Source organism: Mycteria americana, chromosome 9 (assembly GCF_035582795.1).
Source record: "Mycteria americana isolate JAX WOST 10 ecotype Jacksonville Zoo and Gardens chromosome 9, USCA_MyAme_1.0, whole genome shotgun sequence".
NCBI lineage: Eukaryota > Metazoa > Chordata > Aves > Ciconiiformes > Ciconiidae > Mycteria > Mycteria americana.
Window position 1 is genome coordinate 16,789,008 of NC_134373.1, and position 21,463 is coordinate 16,810,470.

Below are 21,463 nucleotides of genomic sequence, written 5' to 3' on the forward strand. Positions count from 1 at the left end.
TTCCTCAGTCACAGGATTATGTGTCACTGCAAATGTAGTCAATTCCATATAGTAACAATAATTGTAATACCAGAAAGCTTCTGGAGTATTGCATTTTGTAAGCTTTCTCTTTATATGAAGGGCTAATTTGTATACATTTGACCAAGTATACCTTAAATTTGGCGTTGTGTTCCGAGTCGTTTTTGTACTATACATGTATCATGTAGTATAAAGTATATTTTTAATACGCGAAAATATTTTACAAAGTTAGAGAAATATGAACGGTTCCACTAAGAGGAAGGGGAAAAAAACCATGTATGCTATAAAGATAATCTAACAAAATTCTGTGGGGTTTTTTGTTGCTTTTCTTTTAAGTCCGTTACAAGCATGGTGTACATGAACAAAAAAGGATTCATTCATCCCTGCAGGCAAAGTGGTGTAGCTTACATTCTTCCTATTCCTATGTGGAAACGGAGCTGAAGAGCATTGGGGTGAGGGGAAGGGTTTATGCTTGTCAGAGGACTCTGGTGGTGCTGTTGCCATCTCTTACCCTTGGGCTAGAGTAGAAGGCGCAGATAGAACGATACAAAGGATTGCTGAGTTGATGAAGAGAGCTCCTGAAAAAATAGACCACAGATCAATGAGGATAAAGCCAAACATGTAGCTGTTGACCAATGAGAAGTTCATGGATGAGCTTATCTAGCAGCTGATAGCTATGCTTCAATACCTAAAAGCATGAATTGCTAATATACATGAATTACCAATAGCTTACAGAAGGAAATTGTCCTCTGTTTAGAATGGGATGTGTCTGTTCTTTTTTCCTGAAGAAAATGTTTGCCTGAAAATCTTTTCCAGAAAAGACCAGAATTCAGATATTGGAGGCATGTTGAGTTCCCTGAAAGTGGGACACTGATATTTAGCAGTATGGATGTATTCTTTGTATGTATTCAAGGCTGAAGCAGATCTCGTGCCAGTAAGAGTCCAAGTAGAACTAATTATTAACTTGTAGTTTATCAAACCCAGTGATGTCATATGGCCATAAGAGGCTATTTTGATTCCCCACTTCCCCTTATTTTCTGAAATGACAGAAGTAATTGCCCTGATTATGATATAAATTAGTAGGTACGAAACTGTGTGTATGTGTGAGATTTTTTCGAAGGAATGTAGAACTAAGCTAATGTTTCCTCTTTGGGGATTCTTTAGTATCTTCCAGCTCTGCTAGCCCACTGTATTAAATCATCTAAGCCATTAGATCCCAGTCTTCTGTTTTATTTCAGAAATCTCTCTCTTTAAATGAATTCCATTATAAGATGGTTGTGTTGTCGGTCTGTGTACAACAAATCATTTAATCTGGTGCTTAAATTTGCAGAGGTTTTACAAAATGATGGAAATCATTGATGTTTGTTACCCTGTTGTTACTCTGAAGTTTGTTACGTAACTCCTTTCACTTATTACATGAAAAGCCCCAAAGTTTCAGGCACTTAATGAAAGGCTTGATGCTACTTTTCCAATCATATTATGAAATTAGGCAGTATGTGGGCCGTACTCTTAATGTAAAATATAGAGCTTTCTATAGTAAATTTATTTTCAGTGACCTCTTTCTTGGTGTGGTGTTAATGAGAAAATGTAACTATTAAAAAGCAAAGTCTTTGCTGCATGCATCCTCTCAAATGCTTCAGGTTCAGAATGACTCACTGTCGGCCTTGCTTCCTTTCAGCTAGCTTTGTTGTTCTGTATGGCATTATCCCCAGTAGATCTTCGTGTTAGGGGGGTTATTTTTCATTTCATCATCTCCCTCAAATTCTTTGTTGGAGAACAAAAGGGAAACTCTTCCTTAAGGTGAAGCTTCTTGTCAGGAACAGCATTTGGCCTTGTGCTAAGCTTTAATCACACTTTTCCATGGAGGTATTTATTCAAGAAGTTATTGGACTTTTCAAACTACCAGTTTTGGTATGTTTTTCTGACAAAGTTCTGCCGTTTCTGACAAAATTCTGTAATTAATAGGTACTTCACTGCTCTAAGGTACTTCACTGCTCTAAAACAGAGATGGAACAAGACACTAATGAAAGCTTGAGGGATAGATGTCTAATGAGCCTCACTGCAAGAAGAAGGGCCTTGTCCATGGCCTGCTGGGCATCATGGAGACCCAGGATGCTAGGTGCAAGTGTCACTCCTGAGATCTGTTTGCGCTCGGAGGGGAAGTCCCCAGATCTGGCTCCTCTCCAGGGGGAGTCAGTTCCAGCAAAGACGACCTCTGAACTGTACTAAACTCTGTCTTTATGGTATGGGATTAATTGAACTGTTCCTACGTTTGCTCTGCCAGTTGCCAGCATCATCTTTCATTTTGGTTCAGCCAGAACTAGGCAGTTTGGCAGTGGTTGCTTGTTGTCAGGAATTCGCCTGTTGCCTCTTTTAAAGGTGTAGTGAAACTTAACCAAATTTTAAGTCCTTGAGTATGGTCCAACTCAGGACTTCAAGGACTACCCCAAATGTCCCCTGAAGCTGCTCTTCCTGCAGTTGCTGTGATGATGTGATGCTGGGCACAGGGGCATGTATCTGCAACAGCCCTCTCGGTTTGATAAGGGTGTTCACAAGACTGAGGATTAGTTTTTAAAAGAGATGGTGGAGAACAGGGATTGGAATCAGCTGGTCAAGGGGTCTTGGGGGAAAGAGCAGTTTGAAACATGGAGAGAGACAAGAGAGGAGGATGATAGGTAGGAGGTTGCAGTTTTAGATGTGTTTACCCATGCTATGAATATAGTAAAATTGTCAAGAAATACGCTGAGCAAAGAATGCAAAAACTTTTCACTTTTTGTAGAATGTATTGAAACTTGCACACCACCATTCAAGCCAGTTTTATATTGTTGCATTTATCACATTTTGTCTTTTTAAAATTTATTATTTGTATGAGTTACTAAACAGAGAAATCAAATAATGTAATTTCTGTTATCTAATATAAGCCTTTATCCCATGATCTGGGATTTGCATTGGAAAATTACTGTGGTTTTGTTTGTTTGTTTGTTTGGGGTTTTTTGTTTTGTTTTTGTTTTTGGCTGGGATTGAGTTGAAAAATTGGAGCCTGAAGTACAAATTTGTTAAAGAATATTATTTTGTTAGTATATCAATTATTCTTCATAATAATCTTATTTTTAGAGATAGCTGTCTATGATAGTAGTTTAAAATAAGATGACTTCTCTAAGCCAGAATAGTGAATAATGCCTTTTACTGCTGTATTGAAATAGTGGTAACTTCCTATCCAGCAAAACTAACTTAATGTACCATTATAGGTTTATAAAAAGGAGCTCTATTCTGAGACTTATAATTTTTTGGAATTTATAAGATGTAAATAGAGTTACATCTTATCAATTCAAAAATTAAGATAAACCATTGTGCATCTTTCCCAATTCTTGCTGACTCTCGCTGATCTGTGTGTGTGTGTGTGAGATCTTTGGGGAGTTAGCAATTGGAAGTGAAAATGCAGAGCAGATTGTCTCAAACCGTGTTGACTTCCTGCTGATGAAAGGAGACAGTCCCAGTCCTTCCTTCTTCCCTGCTGTGTATTTTCTTATCGCTTTGAAGCATCTCTGGTTTTGTAGGACTTACGTTGAACTGATTATATTAAACAACTTGTCAGAAGGCTAAGGCAGCAAAAAAACCCAAATAAAGTGGACAATCTATGTAACTTTAGGGAGTTGAACTGGCTCAGCTTGGTTTTGCCAAGTGCCAGACATAAGCAAGAGGGCTGGACTACACAGTCGTGGCAGGTGAGTGAGGTAGGTGCCTGCATTGGAAGAGGGATTAGCGGCAAGGTATTGCATTGGCTTCCAAAATACATCACCCTCAGATTCTCTAGAGAAGGAGAATGAAAATTGGTTGTATTCCTGTCAGATATTTTTAAGCTCCGTTTTCTGCCCTGAAGGAATACAGCTGTTGCTGCAAGTGAATAGCTGCCGTTAAAAGATGAAGTTAGTAGTTACACCCTGCTTTTACACTCCAGCTCTGGAGGAACTGGAATGCGTCTCTTCAGTATTTTGTAGCACTTCCTGAACTCCTTGCTGTTCCCGAGGAGGTCATTACACACAGTCTGAGAAACGTTTTTCTAGACTAGGGCCTTGGTTGTGTTATGCTTCTCTTACAACGCCATTTAAAAGGACTAGAGTAGCATAAAGGTAATCTTCAAAGAAAAACCAGTCCCTCCCCACCCTGGCCCTTGCTGTACCTTCTCCTCCTCAGCTTAGTTTGATACTCTTGGCAAGCAGAAAGTGCAATTTTGCTTTCTCTGCTTGCAGAAGAGAGTAAGAGGCATAGCATCAAATTTTGCCAAAGGTGTTGCATGACCTGTCTTTTTGAAATAAAAAACCCCTTGAAAATTCAGATATACTGAAAATAGCTTTTCTGTCTCATGATTAGAGTCTTCAAATTAATGTTAAATAGTGTGGTGAGCTATGCAGTGATTCTCAGCTCTTCTGACAAGAATGATCATACTTGCTCCTTTGTATTTCTCATTGCCAGTCCTTCTTAATCAAAGTTGTAGCTGAAAACTCTGTAAAGGTTTTATAAATCAGTTGCATGCTACTTATTGTGCTTTGCAGACTACAGTAAGGGAAAACTGGGCTTAATAGTGAGTTAATAGTTGCTGGTTTATATGTATTAGACATTATCATATTTATTTTAAAAATTTGTAGACATATTGTCAAAACTAATTTAATTTTTTATTCTATTTATTTCCTTTTTGGTTGTATATTAATACAGTTATATTTTATTGTATATCCCGAATGGTTATTTTGAAAATAGTGTTCATACAGTGTAAAATGATCTGTTATCAGTCCTATAATAACTACTGTTGATCACTGTATTTTCTTTGGTATAGTCTTGATGATTTTTATTTCTAATTATTTCTATTACGTTACACTGCACTCAGCTATAGCAATCAACTATTAATGAAGTAAACTTTCAGAGCGTAATGGGACAGAGAGCCTAAAACGTGTAAGAGATTTATCTACTAAATGTAGTTAAGTGGGGTTAGGTGTCTTGCCAAAGTGATAGGAAGAATTTATGCAAGGGAGTATAGCCCATTTTCCTTCATGTCCAATTCTCATACTTGAATTATACAGCCACATTTCATGTATATTTTCTACTGTCTCCCATGTACTCCAGAAATTTGTTATAGAAATTAAGACCTCAAATACCAGTTCTAGATGTTGGGCTTCTATTATAGGAAAACAGTCCAATAAATCTTTTGTTGTTGAAGTGTCGGTGTTTATATTTTAATAGCACACTTCTCTTTACAAACTGTTCTATTTATCAGTAGTACTGCTTTTTTCTTTGTGGAAATTTTCATCAATTTTGCTGTAAACATGAGATAATCTATTTGTTTAAAGCCTAGTTTAACACTCTTAACTAATTAAAATTTGGTTTGCTATTTACAATTAAACTGTATTTGAGTGAATTAGTCCCTCACCCTTTGATTTAGCTCAGTGTGGTATATTTAGACATAATTTTTTATTAAATAAGAGATTAGACTACCATAAATAGGAAAAATGTAGGATAGTCTCATTGCTTGAAATCAGTGAGAGGATAAATAGGGGCATAAAACTTCCTAGAAATTCATATATCCAGGCAGGCTTTTTTTCATGCTGTATTTGGAAAAAAAAAGTGGACATGTGCAGAAACTGAGTACAATTAGCGTCAAGCAGATAAATCCAGCTCTAATCCTGTTTACGCTCTACATCAGACAGATGTGCTGAGATTGATTTAGACAAGCCCTTGGCTTATAGTAATTTTTTTTTTAAGTGCCATATATTCTGTTTTTGTTAGATCTTTGTTAAATGGTAAGTGCTGTTAGTTTTACTCTTCCTAACGCCTGTAACCTACTTTATACAGGTTCCCTCTCTGCTCTCATGATGACACGGCAGCCTGGTAGAAGAGATTATCTTTATTCCTTGTAATTAAATTGACTTTTTTTCAGAAGATACAACAAAGGGAAGTGGGTACTGAATTAAATAAATAGCATGATATCTAATAGATGTATACTTAAATCTCTTGCAAGAACAGATGGTACCCAATATATTTCTAAGTAATGTGAGAGGACAGTTAATGTCCTGAAACAGCTAGCAATAACCAATATGATACTAACGAACCAATAGGTTTTTTGAAGTTTAAAAAAGTGTCTAATCCAATACGTACCTTATTTTTTAAGTAAACTTGGCTGTTATCACATACTAGAAATATTTTATAAATGTAGCTCATGACTTAAATTTTCTTTATCTGAATTGTTTTATAAAATTTTACTGCATTTGCGATGATCTTAAAATCAGTACAAATAGAAGATGAAAATTATAGAATATGCCTAGGGACTTTTATGCAGATTTCTTTTCAACTTTAGTAAAAAATGGCTGTCCTAATCCTACTAGCTAGTTCAATATTTCCTCTACAATTTAAAACTTGAGGATGATGCTTTTATGTGATTCAGTATTCCTGCGGCTGATATGGTTCTTGAAGCTGTATCTGAAAATATATTCCAGTAGAACAACTAGAGTCAAATACTATTTCTGAAAGTTTAGTGCGGCCTAGTAAGAATGTATTATTTTAATTTGCAAGAGTTTTGATGTGCATCTGAGTAACACAAGAATTTGACAAATACAGAGTAAGAGGAAGATGTAAAAGCAAATAAAAATCCGGCTGAAACAGTAGCTTGAAATGAAAAGAGAAGGCAAGCCTTACCTGGCTTATGACTAAATGTCATTCTATGAAAGCTAGTAGGGGGAATAAAAAGTATTTTAACAGGCCTTCATTTTACCTGTTTTGTGCAGGATGAATAGGCTAATGTTTGTAATTTATTTCTGATGCATATGCATAACATTAGCATAACAGAATTTGTGATATTCTCAGCAAAACTAATAGTTTAATCCAACATGCTATTTGTTTAAAAATATTTAAAAAGCAAACCCATTTAGCATATTTGAATAGGTCTGGGGGAATAAATGCTGCAGCTCAGTTGTTGCATTTCATGTGTCTTTGTTTACCAATTTTCCTACAATGTTGAGTTTGCATGCTGGAACTTTCAGTCTTCTGTATGTCTGACAGCGAGACCTTCTGGAAAAAGATAAGCAGACCCCCTTGAAAATGCTGGTTTTAAAATTAAAACAAGTCTTAAATAGAAGTAATAAACTATGTAGTTCTAGGTAAGTGACTCAGGCTATCACAAGTAAGTGTTTCATTTAAGGCTTACAAAGACTATTTACTTCCAAATGTTTTAGAAGAGCAATACAAAGTTTGAAAAAAATCAAGATCTCTGATTTGGTAATGTTAGTATTAAGGTTGCTTGAACCATGTCCAATCACCCTTTGAGTCTATGCAAAATCATAGTTCAAATGGAATCATATGATTTTTTTTTTTTCCCCCTTAGTCCCCTGGTATCATTCAATGTATCTTACAGAAAATTCTTTCACAGCAGTCATTTCAGTAGTTTAAGCTTTGTTTTGTTTTATATTGTTTCGTGAGTTGCCTTCTGTTTATTTGCTGTGTACTTCTGAAAATCTGCACTACAAACAACTTCCCACGTACTGTCTCAGCACACACAAACATTTATTTGTCACAGTATTCCTGCTAAGTATGGAATGGTTTTAGTCCAATTTTACACCTTAGTAGCTGACATATGGAGAAATTAAGATGGTAAAATGTAACAAGTTGGAAAAATGTGTGGGAAACACAATAAGGTCATGCTTCTATCTCTGCAGTAGGTTATTTGGTATGGAATAGGAAAAATACCAAATTGGGTTGGTTGAGAATTGTCGGGAGATGTAATACTGACCTGAGCTTTAGCTGTGTTAGCATTGCTGAGGTGCAATCCTCCAGGATTTCTGGATAGAAAGATGATCACTGCATAGTCTGGTTCAAGAAATGATGTTGAGAAACGCCAGCATCAAACTGTTACAAGAATTGACGCAGGCCGCTTTTTCCTGCTCAGAAAAAGTATGACTTGCTGAAGCCCTCAGCTTCATGTGCTGCCATGAAATAGGTGATAGTTGATTTTTTAGTCTCACACCTGCACTGCTGTCCATCTTCTCCAGGAAGACAGTTAAAATAGACTTTTGCAGCTTCTCCCTGGCCCTTCAGTACAGCATGCAGCAAATACTCATCGAACAGAATCTGGTATGGCTTTTGCTATTGAGAAACCACTTGACTGAGCTGTTGCTAGATTTGGAAGAAGTTTCTGGTTTTTAGCTTTTCTTGCCTTGGGCTGCAAGGGGGCCTTTACTGGTCTAGCATATTGGATCTGCTGTAATTACAAAGCAAGCAGGGAAACTTTTCGTGTCCAGAGTATCTGGCACTGACGGGAATGGTGACGTTTTTCCTTCAGTCTGTGTATTTGACTTTGTTTTTGAGGAATTGGGTGTTTTACAGCTCAAGAGAGCAGAAAACGGAGAAGCCTGTACCACAGTGGTTCAGCTGATAGATCTCTGAAAGGCATTTGGAACTAGTGTCACTGAAGTGATAGTGTCTGCAGCCACAGGGTCCATGTGTATAACAGGCCTGAGATAAGAAAACCTTCACTTGTGTTCTAGCCTAACACAAATCTCTGCGGTGAGGGTCTTGAACTGTAACAAGAACTTTTGAAACTGTTTTTCTTTTACTTGTCTTTTAAGTCAATTCATAACTCAAAAATGAAACATAAGATGGGTGACACTTTTGGTTTATTTTTCTATTTTTGCTTAACTATTTTCTGATATGTTGCTAGTCTAAACCCAAAAGGCAGCAGTTGTATCAAATGAAAAAATAAATTTGGCATATAGTCAGCTTGGGTCATAGCACTCTTTCTGATCTCTGAGAGCTATGATTTAGGAAAATACATTGAAGAATTTTCTTTTTGAATGCAAACGCACACACACACACACACACACACGCACACACACACACACACACACACACACACACACACACAAAAAGATGGTTCACTCTTCTTGGAGCCTGCAATTTTATTTGGTTTTTTGAATATCAGAAAAGGGATTAAATAGCCTCTTTGAAATTGTGCTATTTGTATAGCTGGATACCTAACCTAAGTAACAGCAAGTTGGTAAAATATAACACCAGGGACTGAGGCAAATTATATGCAGTAAGTTTCAATATAGGCGTGAGCAGATGCAACAAGTGAAGCTAGAAATGAAGCCATAACAATATGGTTTTTTTTAGATATTACTCCTAATCATGCTGATAATACCTTTTTTCCCCCCCCACAGGTGATTCTCGTATGGTTTTACAGGCTCAAGAGGAGATTATTGAAATGAAAGATGTCTTTTCAGTAAAACTGAAACGTCGTCGTTTTGTAGGACAGAAAAAAGGTGGTACTTTGTTGGGTATCACAATTTTTAAATGTTTGAATAGAGAAGAAAATAAACTAACAGACTGTGCTATCCATTTAAATAACTTAAGTGAAGATCACTGTCATTCATGGTTCAGACATCTAAAGGAAATTTTGAATGGTAAGCACTTAACTGGGGTTGATGTCATTATTATTTCAGACTTGTTTCTATTGGTGATACGTAAGGTTGAGTGAAACTTAGAAAAATATTTTGCCTGTGGAAATTAAGACACAGATATGAATGTTATTGCTGGAAAATTTTGTTTATTACTGAAGTTTTACATGATGAAGTGTAAAATTTAGGAAAGTGACAATAATTGACTAATGCATCTGTAAAAATTAAACCAATTAATGCTACTTTTTGAAAGTGTTTTGGAAGCTTCTGAACATAAGTAGCTTACTGTATTCTGACTGAAGAGTCTTCTGGGAAATCTGTTTCTTAAAGAAATAAAATATATTGTTGATGTTGTCACTTGGAATTGCAGCACATCTGATGGTACTACAGTTGTTGCCATCCTGGGAACTCTTCAGGGACTTCCTAGTGACTGTTTAGGAGCTCCCACTTGAGACTGGCAGATTCTTTAAGAGACTAATGGGAGAGGCTTTCCTCTTCATAAATTCACAGGTGGAAGTGATCTAAAGGTTCTGTAGGACTCTTATTGTATAATTTGATACAAAAGGTATTGACACTAGCTAGTGATGAGAGGCAATACTTTATTTTAAAAATATCTTTCTGTGTTTGCCTGGGCTAATGCCAGTTTCAGGATGCTTTGTTTAACCCATGATAGTTGCGTTTTTTTCATGGAAGCTGTATCAAATTTAAGAAAAAAATATTCACCATTTAGGAAAAAAAAAAAAACCACAACAAACCAAAGCCTTTCACTGTAATTTAATACCGTCAGTGTTGGAAAGAGACAGAATATAGCACACTTGTGATTTAAAAAAAAAAAAAAAAACCAAAAAACCATACAAACCAAACTCTCTGATTTAGCTCCAAAATGTGTCTCTGTTTACAGACTATAGCAAATGAGTTTGTTTATTACAGAAGAAAAACAATCCATCTTGTAATAGACTATTAAAACTCCAGCTGAATTGTTAATACTGAGCCAGATTACAGAATGCAAATCTTAACACATCTGTAGCATTTGAAACAGCACTTTCGGTAGTGATTTATAGCGTACTACTAGTAAAGTGACTTTGTCAAAAGCAGATATTAGAGAAAGTAAAATACCATGAGTTATTAACGGTGCATTCTTACATTGTTTGCTTACAATATGCTTTGGATTTTCCACATAAAAGTATGTCTTAAAAAGTGCCTTCCCTTGTCCCTTTTTGAAAGACTTTATCATGAAATATCTAAATCTGCCGAAGTGCCAAGATTCTTGCAGATCTCCAGCTACCCATAAAGGCAAGGACATTTGCATAAGGAGCAAATGTCTGTTTTGTTCCCAGATTACCCTCCATCCATCAGGAGCAGTGATACCATATGTTCACAGAAAAAAAGCTGCAGTATCTCTTGCTCAGGTTGCCTTGACTTCGAGGTGCAGTCTCTGTTTTATAGCTTTGTAATTGGAAGCCACCTGAACCTGAAAAAAAGCATTCTGTGCAATGTTGCTGTTTCTAGTTCTTCCTTCAGCTTCAGTCTTTCTCCAGAAGCTCAAACCTTGTGGAGATTTTTCTTGATCTCTAATCTGTACATTTTTCTCCTTTCCTTTCACTTCAGGAATAATCAGGACTCAGAGGGGAAAAAAATAAACACAACCCCCAAAATATAATTTACTAATGTGTATATTAAGTTCTGTAATTACAATAAAAGTAGTTTTCACACTGTTACATTTTGGAGTGTGAGTAGGTATTCAAACTGCCTCTCTATCCAGAAAATCAGCAAAAAAGCAGGAGCGTTTCTGTGTTCAGTGTGGCCGAGATGCATTATCAGTAATTGAAACAATGACGGTATAGTAATGGTATAATTCAGAAAAAAGCCTTCTGATTTAAAATGTACCAAACATTGGTAGGAAGTTCCCAGTGGGATTCAAGTATGGACTAAAAGTATAAAATGCAGATAAGTTCTGTTGATTCCTCAGTGACTGAAATCTCAAAAGGCACATTGATATATCTCTGCTTGAAACGCCGATGCATTTTCATAGTTTTTGCCGCAGCTTGTTTTCATAATAGTGCTGGTGACATCTTTGTTAATGAACTCAAATTAGCTCCTTTTAGATTTCCTTATGAACTGCAGGATAAAGTTAAAATTTCATCCTTCTAAAGTAGTCAAAATTTAAGTGTACATGTCTCTTTTCTAATCTATCTGATCACAAAGTAAATTCTCATTAACTGCTGCATTATTTACTTGAAGGTTTTTTATGGCTTCTAGGCTGAAGCAAATTAAAAGCAAGTGATTTAACGAAGTAGAGTGTATATATGTTTGGGTATGGCTGTCAGTAAACATGTAATTTCTTATGTCAGAATGGCTAAATATTACTAAGAAGTGTGTCGTCTTTGAAAATAAATGCGATTTCTATTTGTTTACCTTATTCTCTGACAGGTTTCTAAATTTTTATGCATGTACCTTAATTGAGGCACAACAATAGCAAGTTTATCAGTGATGATACGAGCTAGAGTTTTATCTGGAAATTTGTTCTAGTGAAGATTTCATTTTTTTCTGAAATACCATGTACACAGTTTCCCTTTTACAATACGTTTTGTGTCTGACGCGAATGTTTCTTGCATGGTTTTTCCTGTTCATTCTTACTCTCTTCACAGTGAGTGAGTGTCCTCTGCTGCTTTGAATTTGTGTTCAGAGTACTTCAATTTAAAGTCTAACTAGACTTTATGAAGACATAGACATAATTTTTTATGAAGCCTGTCATCATATAAGTGAGCACACAGATATAATATAGTTGTTTAGTTACAGTGGCTGCTGTTACCGCTTTTTGTGTGTGTGTGTGTGACAGGGTAACAAAACACATCTTCCCACTTTTAAATAAGTTCTTCTTTTCCACAGAACATTGACTTTCCACATAACGTTGCTGCTGTTCAGATGCAGGCCAGCTAGATATGAAGAGCTTGCTCAATGATATGGTGTTCGGGAAAACTGATCTTCTGTATATCACATATTTGTTAAACTGATGTAAAATGACCACTGCCACCTTAAGGCATGCACTTACGGAGCCTTGGTTCTGGACTGGCTCCTGGAAAACCCATGGCAGCTGAGACAGATTCTAGTGTGCTGTTGATCTCACGTCAGACCTGCCGCACACCTGACTCGCAGTGATTTCCATTTATACATTGCATCTTTTTGTAGTGGACTTACGGGCGTGTACAAGTGGACATACTGTGTCAGTGGAATTCACTGTTTAATTTAAAATCCTCTGTGCGTGCAAATGCCTGGTGTTACTTAAAGGGTTAAGACAGCCCCAGAAATGAGGGAAAATGCATAATTATCAATGTTTATCCATTTATTTGAATTTTTTTTAGCAAGATAGGACGTTTTTATTAACAGTTGATTTGAAAAAGTTTTCTGTAGACTAACAGAAGACAGTAAATATGGTTAAGAATAAATGATAAAGTAGGAAAAAATGCATGAAGTGCATTTTATTTTTATCTACTATTCTGTAGTATCTCTCACACTGGGATTTGATATGAACGTCTGAAACTTCATGCATGAAGTTTTAATTAAACCATTAATGTTAAACATTAACTTTGGTTAGTTAATATTAACAGTGGTGTCTCCATAGTTACATTAACAAATCTGTCTCATATTATTAGTTTTCCTCATGTATAATATTCTTACTGTTGTATAAAGTATTTATAAATGCATGCAATAATGACATGATTCCAGGCTCTTTAACTTTTGTAACATAAGCCCATTTTCATAAAGCTAAGAACTGAAAGCAGCACAGATGTATGTCTGAGCGTAGCGTCTCTGCTGCCCTATGAGCCTTTGTTTTCAGAACACCCTGATTGACCCACCACCCTTCATGGTTCACTGATTCACTTGATAGATCAAGTTTAAACTAGTGCATATTAGCACATTTGTTAGTACTAGAGGAACAGTTGGCCTTCCTGCTTTAGGCTGCTGGTTCATTTCAAATGGAGCAGCCACAGAAAACAATACCAGAATACCAGTTAGGAGAAGACCAAAAGGCTGACAGACTGAAATCAGCCGCAGACTGTAGTGAATGAGAGTGATTCATTCATACAGATGTTGTTAAAGAAAATTAACAGGTGATTATTATTTAAAAATACTTTTCAAGAAGTTGCACTGTATAACTGTATGAAAGTTCAGTTTTGACTGTTATTGGATATTCTTTCATTAAACTTGGTTGTTTGGTGTGTTATAACCTGTCCAGTGCACGCTGGGAATGATAAATAATAATTTTTGTCATGATCATCCATTCATGTCAGTTGACAGTCATTTGGCAGAAACAAACCCACATCAGTAGTGTACTGTATCTCTACTCATGCCTTGTTTGTGATACCTATTTCTATAAATAAAATAGTTTACCTTTCTACAAAGGTAAATTGATATTCAAGTAGTCATAAAAAGAATATTATAACTTCTGTCCTGTGAATTCATTTGGTTCTTGAAAATCTCACTAGGATTTATGTATAAACTCTGATCTACTTTTCAATGATAGCCTAATATATATAATCATAAATACAGTTCCCATTTGAGAATAATTTAATGAATGAATTTTTTTTTTTTTTTTAAAAAAAGGAAACAAAAATTCAATTACGTTTCCTTAAAAATCTAAGATTTTTTTCTCCACCCATGGGACAGTCTGTATTCCTCTGCCTGCTTATGTTTTCTTTTAAAACTTTATATTGCCACCTGGGACTTAACTGTTTTTCAGTTTTATGTATAAAAATTTAAGTGAGATAGTGATGTTTGCTTTTTTCCTTCAGCTTTCTCCTCAAAGTGGTTTAACAGTAACAGAAAATGAATTGTAACTCGCACTGTCTGGGTAATAGAATTTATGACACTTCATCACCTTTTTCTCCTTCTACAAACTCTGTACTCTCCTTCTTGTTCCCTCTGCTTTGTGTATTATAAGGGTGTGTGTATATGTATTATGTTTAAAGATATACTTTACTTACGATACAAGACTCTGTAGTCAGTTTTTACAGTTTTCTGGCTCTGGGTGTTGGTGGGGGGTTGAGCATTTAGGGCCAGCTGATCACAGGTAGGAGTTCCTGTAGAGAAGATAAGAAACATGACAGCACATTAATGAATGTGGCTAAATCTCTTCTCTATTAAATCAGGAGTCCTTATTCTTACAGTTTTCCATTTAATTTCTATTGGTACTTTAGGAAAAATATGAAGTCACAGAAATTATTTTTGTGGTCTTAATATTTTTATAATTTCTAAAAGACTGCAATAGTACCCTAACAGATTTCCAGTAAGTGTCTTGGATAATGATTATTATAACGTCTTTATGATGATGATTTGTATGTTTTAATAGTATTTAGGAACTTTTGTGTTCTAGGTAGTCTTCCTTATTTGTGTTGTAATTACTATGATTAGAAATTACCAGTACATACCTGCAGTGCTTGTTTCTGTTTCCAGAGAATCCAGAATAATTTAGGTTGGAATGGACCTCTGGAGATTATCTGTTCCAGCCTCCTGCTCAGAGCAGGTGAGCTCCTAAACAAGATCAGGTTGCTAAGAGCCATGTCCAGATAAGTTTTGCAAATCTCTAAGGATGGACGTTCCACCGTCTCTTTGAGCAACGTGACCCATAGCTTGATTGCCCTCATTGTGAAGAGTGTTTTCCTTATCTCAGAGTGGCATATACCCTGCTGCAACTTGTGTCCGTTGCCGTTTTGTCCTTGCACCTGCAAGAAGTCTGTCTTGGTAGCCTTTGTTAGTCCCACAGTAGATACTTGAGGACAGCGTTTCGATAGATGCTCTGCTCTCAAGGCTATACAAAGCCTGCTACCTCTGCCTCTTGTATGTGGCTTGTTCCAGCCCCCTTGCTGAAGTCACAGAGAACTGTTGGACTCGCTCCACTTGATTAGTCTTGTGCTGGGGGGCCTAAACCTGGATGCACTCTTGGAGATTCAGGCTCAGAAGACTTTGAATACAAGGGCATAATCACATCCTTTGAACTGCTGGTTGTCGTCTTGTTAATGCAAGCCAGGAAGCACTTGGCCTTCATGGCATCAATGGCTCCCTGTTTGCTCAGGTTCAGCTCCTCGTCCCTCAGGAGCTTCAGGTGCTCGCTAAAGAGGTGCTGCAGAGTTGGTCAGCCCCCAGCCTGCACTGTTAGGGTTTTGCTGGGCTGGGTGCTGGGCTGTGTCTTTGTCTTTATTGAACATCTTGAGGCTTTTGTCAAACCTTCTTGTAGCTCATCAAGGTCCTTGTGAATGGCAGCCCTGCCCTCCAGCACATCTGCTCTCCTTACCAAGTTCCTTATTTTCTTTTTATCTCCTTTTTAAAGGAGATCCTTTTTAATATAGGTACTAAGGCTTATTACTGAAGACATTCAGGATTCACCAGGCATTAAGGATTCATCAGGATTCATTTGCCATGCAATGACATGGCACTGTGTGTAACATTTTGCCATAAATATAATTAGAAATCTTGGTTTTTATGTATGCTTTCAGGTTACAGCAGCAAACTGATCCAGTAATTTCCTTCGGTATCTTTAAGAAATCTTCTAAGATTTACTAACACAAACTGGATAAAGTGCTAGTTTTCATTTCCAGATTCTCTGATGTGTTTAAATAAGTAAAAAAAAAAAAAAATCTATGGGACTTTTATAGTTGTTATGTTTGGTCTTAAGGAATACTTTCCCATTTGATGCTGAAATAGTATTTGGCTATGATGTCTCTGAGGAATCGTTCCTGTTCAGTTGTTGAGGTAGAGTAAGTGGGGAACAGCTTCAGGCTGTCCCAGCTGACACTCTGAAGGTACTCAGGGCTGTAAAAATTGAAGTAATACTCTACATGGGGCAGGAAAATGTGCTTTCACTCTTGGTTCCTTTTGGAGTTGTGGCCTACTACTAATTTTGCTCTTGAATGCTGAAAGCAGTATCCTTGCTAGATATTCTAGCTTTCATTTGGCTAAGAAAGTGATAGTCTAACCTGATACTAAAAGAACATTTAGAATTTATAAATGAATTAATTGAATACAAAATTGTTCAAATCATATATTTTAAATAACTACCAAAGAAACAGCAGAATCGTGTGCCACCACTTGCTTTATGTAGCAAACCAACCTCACTGAGTCATGGCAATTGTCGGAATTCTAGAAAAGAGAACTTGAAAAGTAACGTTACTGTTTTAGTATGAATTATTTACTATTCAACAAAATACCATATTCCAAGCAATAAAATTACTTCATGGGATCAATGTGCAATACAAGGTACTGTTTGCATAGGAGTATTTCTCAGTGTTGTTTGCTCAGAGTTCATTACTTCGAAGACCTAAATGTAACTTTTAAAAAAATAAAATGAACAATAATTCTCAAATTTCTGAATTATATTACCAAGTTTTCTATGTCTCTGTATTTCTTCTGATCTCTTTCAAGATGAGGCAATTTCCTTTACACTGTTCGATTTGCAATCTCAGAAAACAAAAGCATTGGATTGGAGTATCAGTTCTGTTGGGTGTTATTGTCACAATGCCTGCTGGGAGTGTTTCATATTAAATTCCCAAAGAGATATGTTTTGATGTTTGGGGTTTTTTTGTTGCCCAATCTTATAACTTCTCCACATTCACCCTGCTCCTGTATCAGGGTTTAACTAGGTTATGACATATACTTTTTTTTTTCTGGTTCCTACAATATTTTGGTTAGTGTGTGATTCATTTCTACTGTTTATTAGCTATACACACAAAAGTCATCAGTACTGTAAAATTTTAAGATAAATAGCACACATCAAAGAAGAAATTGAGACTTTTTTTAGACTGTAATTTACTTATCCTGTTGAAATACTGTAATGGTTCTAATATTAAAAAATAAGATGTAAAAATAGCTGGGCTGTGTGTAATCTTAAATGTTCTGTGTTTTCTTTTTAGGCTTTCAAAATAGACCAAAATCCTTAAAAGTGTTTGTTAATCCAAGCAGCCACAAAAGAGAAGCCACTCATGTTTATTATGAACAAGTTGCACCTCTTTTTAAGCTTGCTGACATCAAAACTGATGTCACAGGTAAGTTGCTTCAAAAGCATAGTTTAATCCTTTGTGAAACTAGTACTTAAGCATGCAAGACAATTTGAATTTACTGCTAATCCTTATTGGCTTTGCCTGTAAGACATGCATTTGGAACTGTAGTTAATACAATGCAATATATTTTTATTTCATTAAAAAATGTTTTAGTAATTGTGTTATTCATTGAATAGTTTTCCCCTATAGCTATCAATACTTGTAATATATTTTTCGTGTTTTTTAAAGCAAGCACACTATAAAAAGAAACAAGCATTTAATGTCTGACAGTCTTTTATGTGCTTGCTAAGAGTTCTTCCTGCATTCTGACAAACCCATGTCCTTAAATATTACGTCTCTTCTGAGAACATCTATTGGCCTGAGATCATAAGAGGGGCTTATCCGAAGGACACATTATTTCTGGATTCTGATTCAGTTTCAGAGATGACCTAGAAGCCTAAGCGATTAAGTTCTGTGATGACAAGGGCAGTTCTCGTGAGGCACATGGGCACGACTTGGTGTCTGGAGAACGCAAAGGTACAACTTTAATGTTGTAGTGATGCTTCCTTCTGCTCAACAATGGGTTCCTGATAGCAGGTTTGGATTTAAGGCTCCAATTTCTGCTAGAGTTCTGCTTTGTGTCCTGAATTTGCCCTTTGGCTGTTTAATTTGATTGACTTTTTATTAGACATTGAACAGGGAAACAATGAATTTTCTTAAAGCAGTAAAATATTAAAGATCTAATCATTACTTCTGCCCCCTTCTGTGAAGAGACTGAAACTTATGCTGCATCAAATTTGATCCCAAACCCCACCCAAGTTTATAGAGAAATTATATTAATATTTCCCATTCCAAATAATTTTTTTATCCATAGTATTACAATTCCCTTTAATACACTGCTAATTTTTGATTATGCATTTCATATCCATGTGAAGTGTATACTCTGGTGCAAGACATTTTAACACCAAAAAGTCTTTTTCCTATGTCTGTTGTAAGTGGTTTGCAAAATAATCAGTTCCAGCTTAAACAAATTATAAGACAGAAGGCTCATCCTACAGTTGTCCCTTAAACTTCTTGTGAACTCATGACCAGTTCAGGTTGCAGGCCAAAAATCATTCTGAGCAAATCTGATTTAGACCTGAGGATATAATAATGCAATAAGTGTTTATATATAAGATTTATCTTGCTGATTTTATTACCTGTATCTATGTATTTTTAAATTACTTAGCCCACAATTTAAAGTAAAATCAACCGAAGATTAAAGACGCATGAGAATAAGTGTGGAAAAGATTCAGTCTGTGTTAGAATTCTGTAGTGATAATTTCTTAACTTCCCTTAATTGACAAGGGGATGCCAGCAGCTTTATATAAGTTTTGATTCTCACAGACATATTTTTCACCTGCAAGGCATAGATGATATTGTAAACAGATTAATAATAAAGCTGTCTTCTTAGAAATTGCACTTAGCCTTGTTTGGTCACAATTTTTTTAAAAAAGGGTTTTTTTGTCACGCAAACCTTAGTTAGAGATGACTGACTGTCATATTGTTAAACTAGTTATTATTTTACTTTAAGCAACTATTTAAAGAAAATTATATTTTTTAAAATTTTATTCTTTACTACTGGTTAGTGTTTCTTTTATCTTCACTGTGAACGTAACCTTGTTTGTTAAAGGCAGCATTATCATTGAGCTGTATAAGATTACATTTTTAGCTATGTAATGTCACCTGGAATCCTAAAGCTGAGCTAATAAGCCAAATCTGTATCATTAGTTTTTTAGATTAATTCATATAATTTAATATCAGCTATGAATATAATTTGTAGTGGTTTTAAAAACACTTTTCCTAATTGAATAAAAACAGTTTAAAGTTTATTTTTATTTATTTTTCTTTTAAATTTTGAAAAGAATCTTCTGGTTTTAGCCAGATAAATGTTTAATGGTTTATCCTTAAAATAAGGTAATTTTGGCAATGTCCAAATACTATTGTGCTTATTAGCTGCCTAACACTCCTCCTACAGGCAAAATGAGAAAACTACATTACAGTTTTAAAGACTAGTAGAGAACTAAATATTTAAGAAATATGCATTAAAAAATAAAAAGGGGGGGGTGGTGGTGGTGAGTGCTGAGTGAAAAGTCCTGTCTACTGGTACCATCTTCTAATAAAACCGAGTGCCTCATTTCAAGTACATTGAACAAGTTTTTTTCCTCCCATAATTATTTTGGATTTTGTGAAGTTGGAGTGTGCATCTTGCTGTTACTGCTTTTTTGAAACATGCCCAATATTTGCATACATAGTGGTGTACAAAGGTGTATTAGGTAGTAAAAGTTGAAGGCTTTGGTACAATTTTTACACTGAAGATAGTTTACTTCTAATCTTTTCACATACACATATTTAAAGCTTAACATTAATTGTACACAAAAATCTTAAAGCAAATTTGACCCTCTGAAGTGACTTCCAGCACATACAGAATACAAGACTTACAGGTTACTAAAAAAAAAAAAAAACCCCAACAAACTGACAGTGGAGTGCTGAAAGACAGAGCTCCCCTCCTCCAGTCGTGGTCTTTGGTAGGTGGCTGTTGCTTCCTACATGAGCAAGCTTGCCAGATCTTATTCTTCATTGTAACTTCTGTTGGAATAAACTTTTTTTTTTTTTTTAAAGGTTTAGAGTGGAGGTATTCCCTCCTACTCACTGATATACAGCAGTCAAAAGGCATGTATGTAAATAAGTGAGTTCTGAAATAGCATTTACTTTCTCCAATTATCTTTACATTCGGTAGGGTTTTCTTTTTTTTTGCCAAATTACTTTGCACACTACAGATGTATTAATTTTAGTGAAATTAACCAAAAGTCTTAAAGAGTGTTTTGTCGGTGTTTTGGGTTATTTTTATTACATGGAATAAACAAATCTCTGTAGTGCTCAGTGCAGTAGAAAGTGGGAATTAGCAATTCTAAACTGAAACAGTACTTTAACTGTAGCTAAGGATAAGCAATACTTAAAAACTGGTCTTTATACAGCCTTTTAAGAGTTTGGCAATCTTGAGTGCTGCAGCTGGGATATGGCTGTTAGGAGAATGGTGACTCTTCTAAAAATCCACTTCAACCAAAGCTCGCTCCACATTTGGGATACCTACAAGTACTGGCAAATAGTGATAATTGGAGCTAGTATCTTAGAAATATATTCGTATCTTGCAAAATCTTACACATACTGAAGAAAAATAAATAAAGGCACCCCCAAGAGACTCGTAGTTTGTCTCACTTCTCTTCCTAGTTTTGACACTTCTGCTTCCGTTTATGCACAATTGCAAGCTGGATGTTTAGGCAAGACCAGCAGCCTTCCCCACACCCCCATTTTTAGGGCAGAATCACAAAGGAAAAGAGAGTGATTGAGAATTGGACAAATAATATTGGTTTAAACTTACTCTACAGTAAATAACATTAATATTTTTTTCATCCCGCGTCAACACCAGTTAATCTGTTGTTATCATTAGCAGGTCTAATCCTATTGACATTAGTCTGTGACACGAGTGCCACTATTTATACGTGTCATATGGAAGTGTCCCACGTTTTGAAGTGTTGAACTAATTATGTGTTGCTTTATCTATATGCAGGGGCCGAACCCTTAGTTTCTTGGTGGCTATGTGAGATAGGGTGTTGCAATGTATTGGAGTATGTGTGGCTCTGTTCAAACGAGGTACGCTGTCACTGCCCTTCTTTCAGAATGCTGCTACCTGAAACTTCATGCGTACTGGAATTTACAAGTTGGGAAGAAAATGTCCTTGAAAAAGGAAAACTTTTTCAATTATGCATTAGAAATGGTTGAAAAAAGCATTAAATAATATTTTCGTGATAATATTTTTGCCAAATATGTAATCTGAATCCTTCTCAAATGGTGAAAGAAGCTCTTTCTTCCTCTTACCAAAATTTATTGTGTAGGGGGGTTTTTTTGTTTGTTTTTGTTTTTTTCCCCCTGAAT

General features: G+C 35.8%; 1 protein-coding gene across 3 annotated transcripts in view; it reads left to right on the plus strand.

Annotated features, from left to right (window-relative positions):
- CERKL (CERK like autophagy regulator) overlaps positions 1-21,463 on the plus strand; it is a 59,143-nt gene that overhangs the window by 16,175 nt on the left and 21,505 nt on the right. For 2 of the 3 annotated variants that reach the window (XM_075512149.1, XM_075512150.1), the window contains exons 2-3: positions 9,219-9,461; positions 17,363-17,494. In XM_075512149.1, the coding sequence (XP_075368264.1) occupies positions 9,219-9,461; positions 17,363-17,494 (375 nt within the window). The remainder of the gene's footprint in view (positions 1-9,218; positions 9,462-17,362; positions 17,495-21,463) is intronic. The other variant, XM_075512151.1, reaches the window with a different exon arrangement.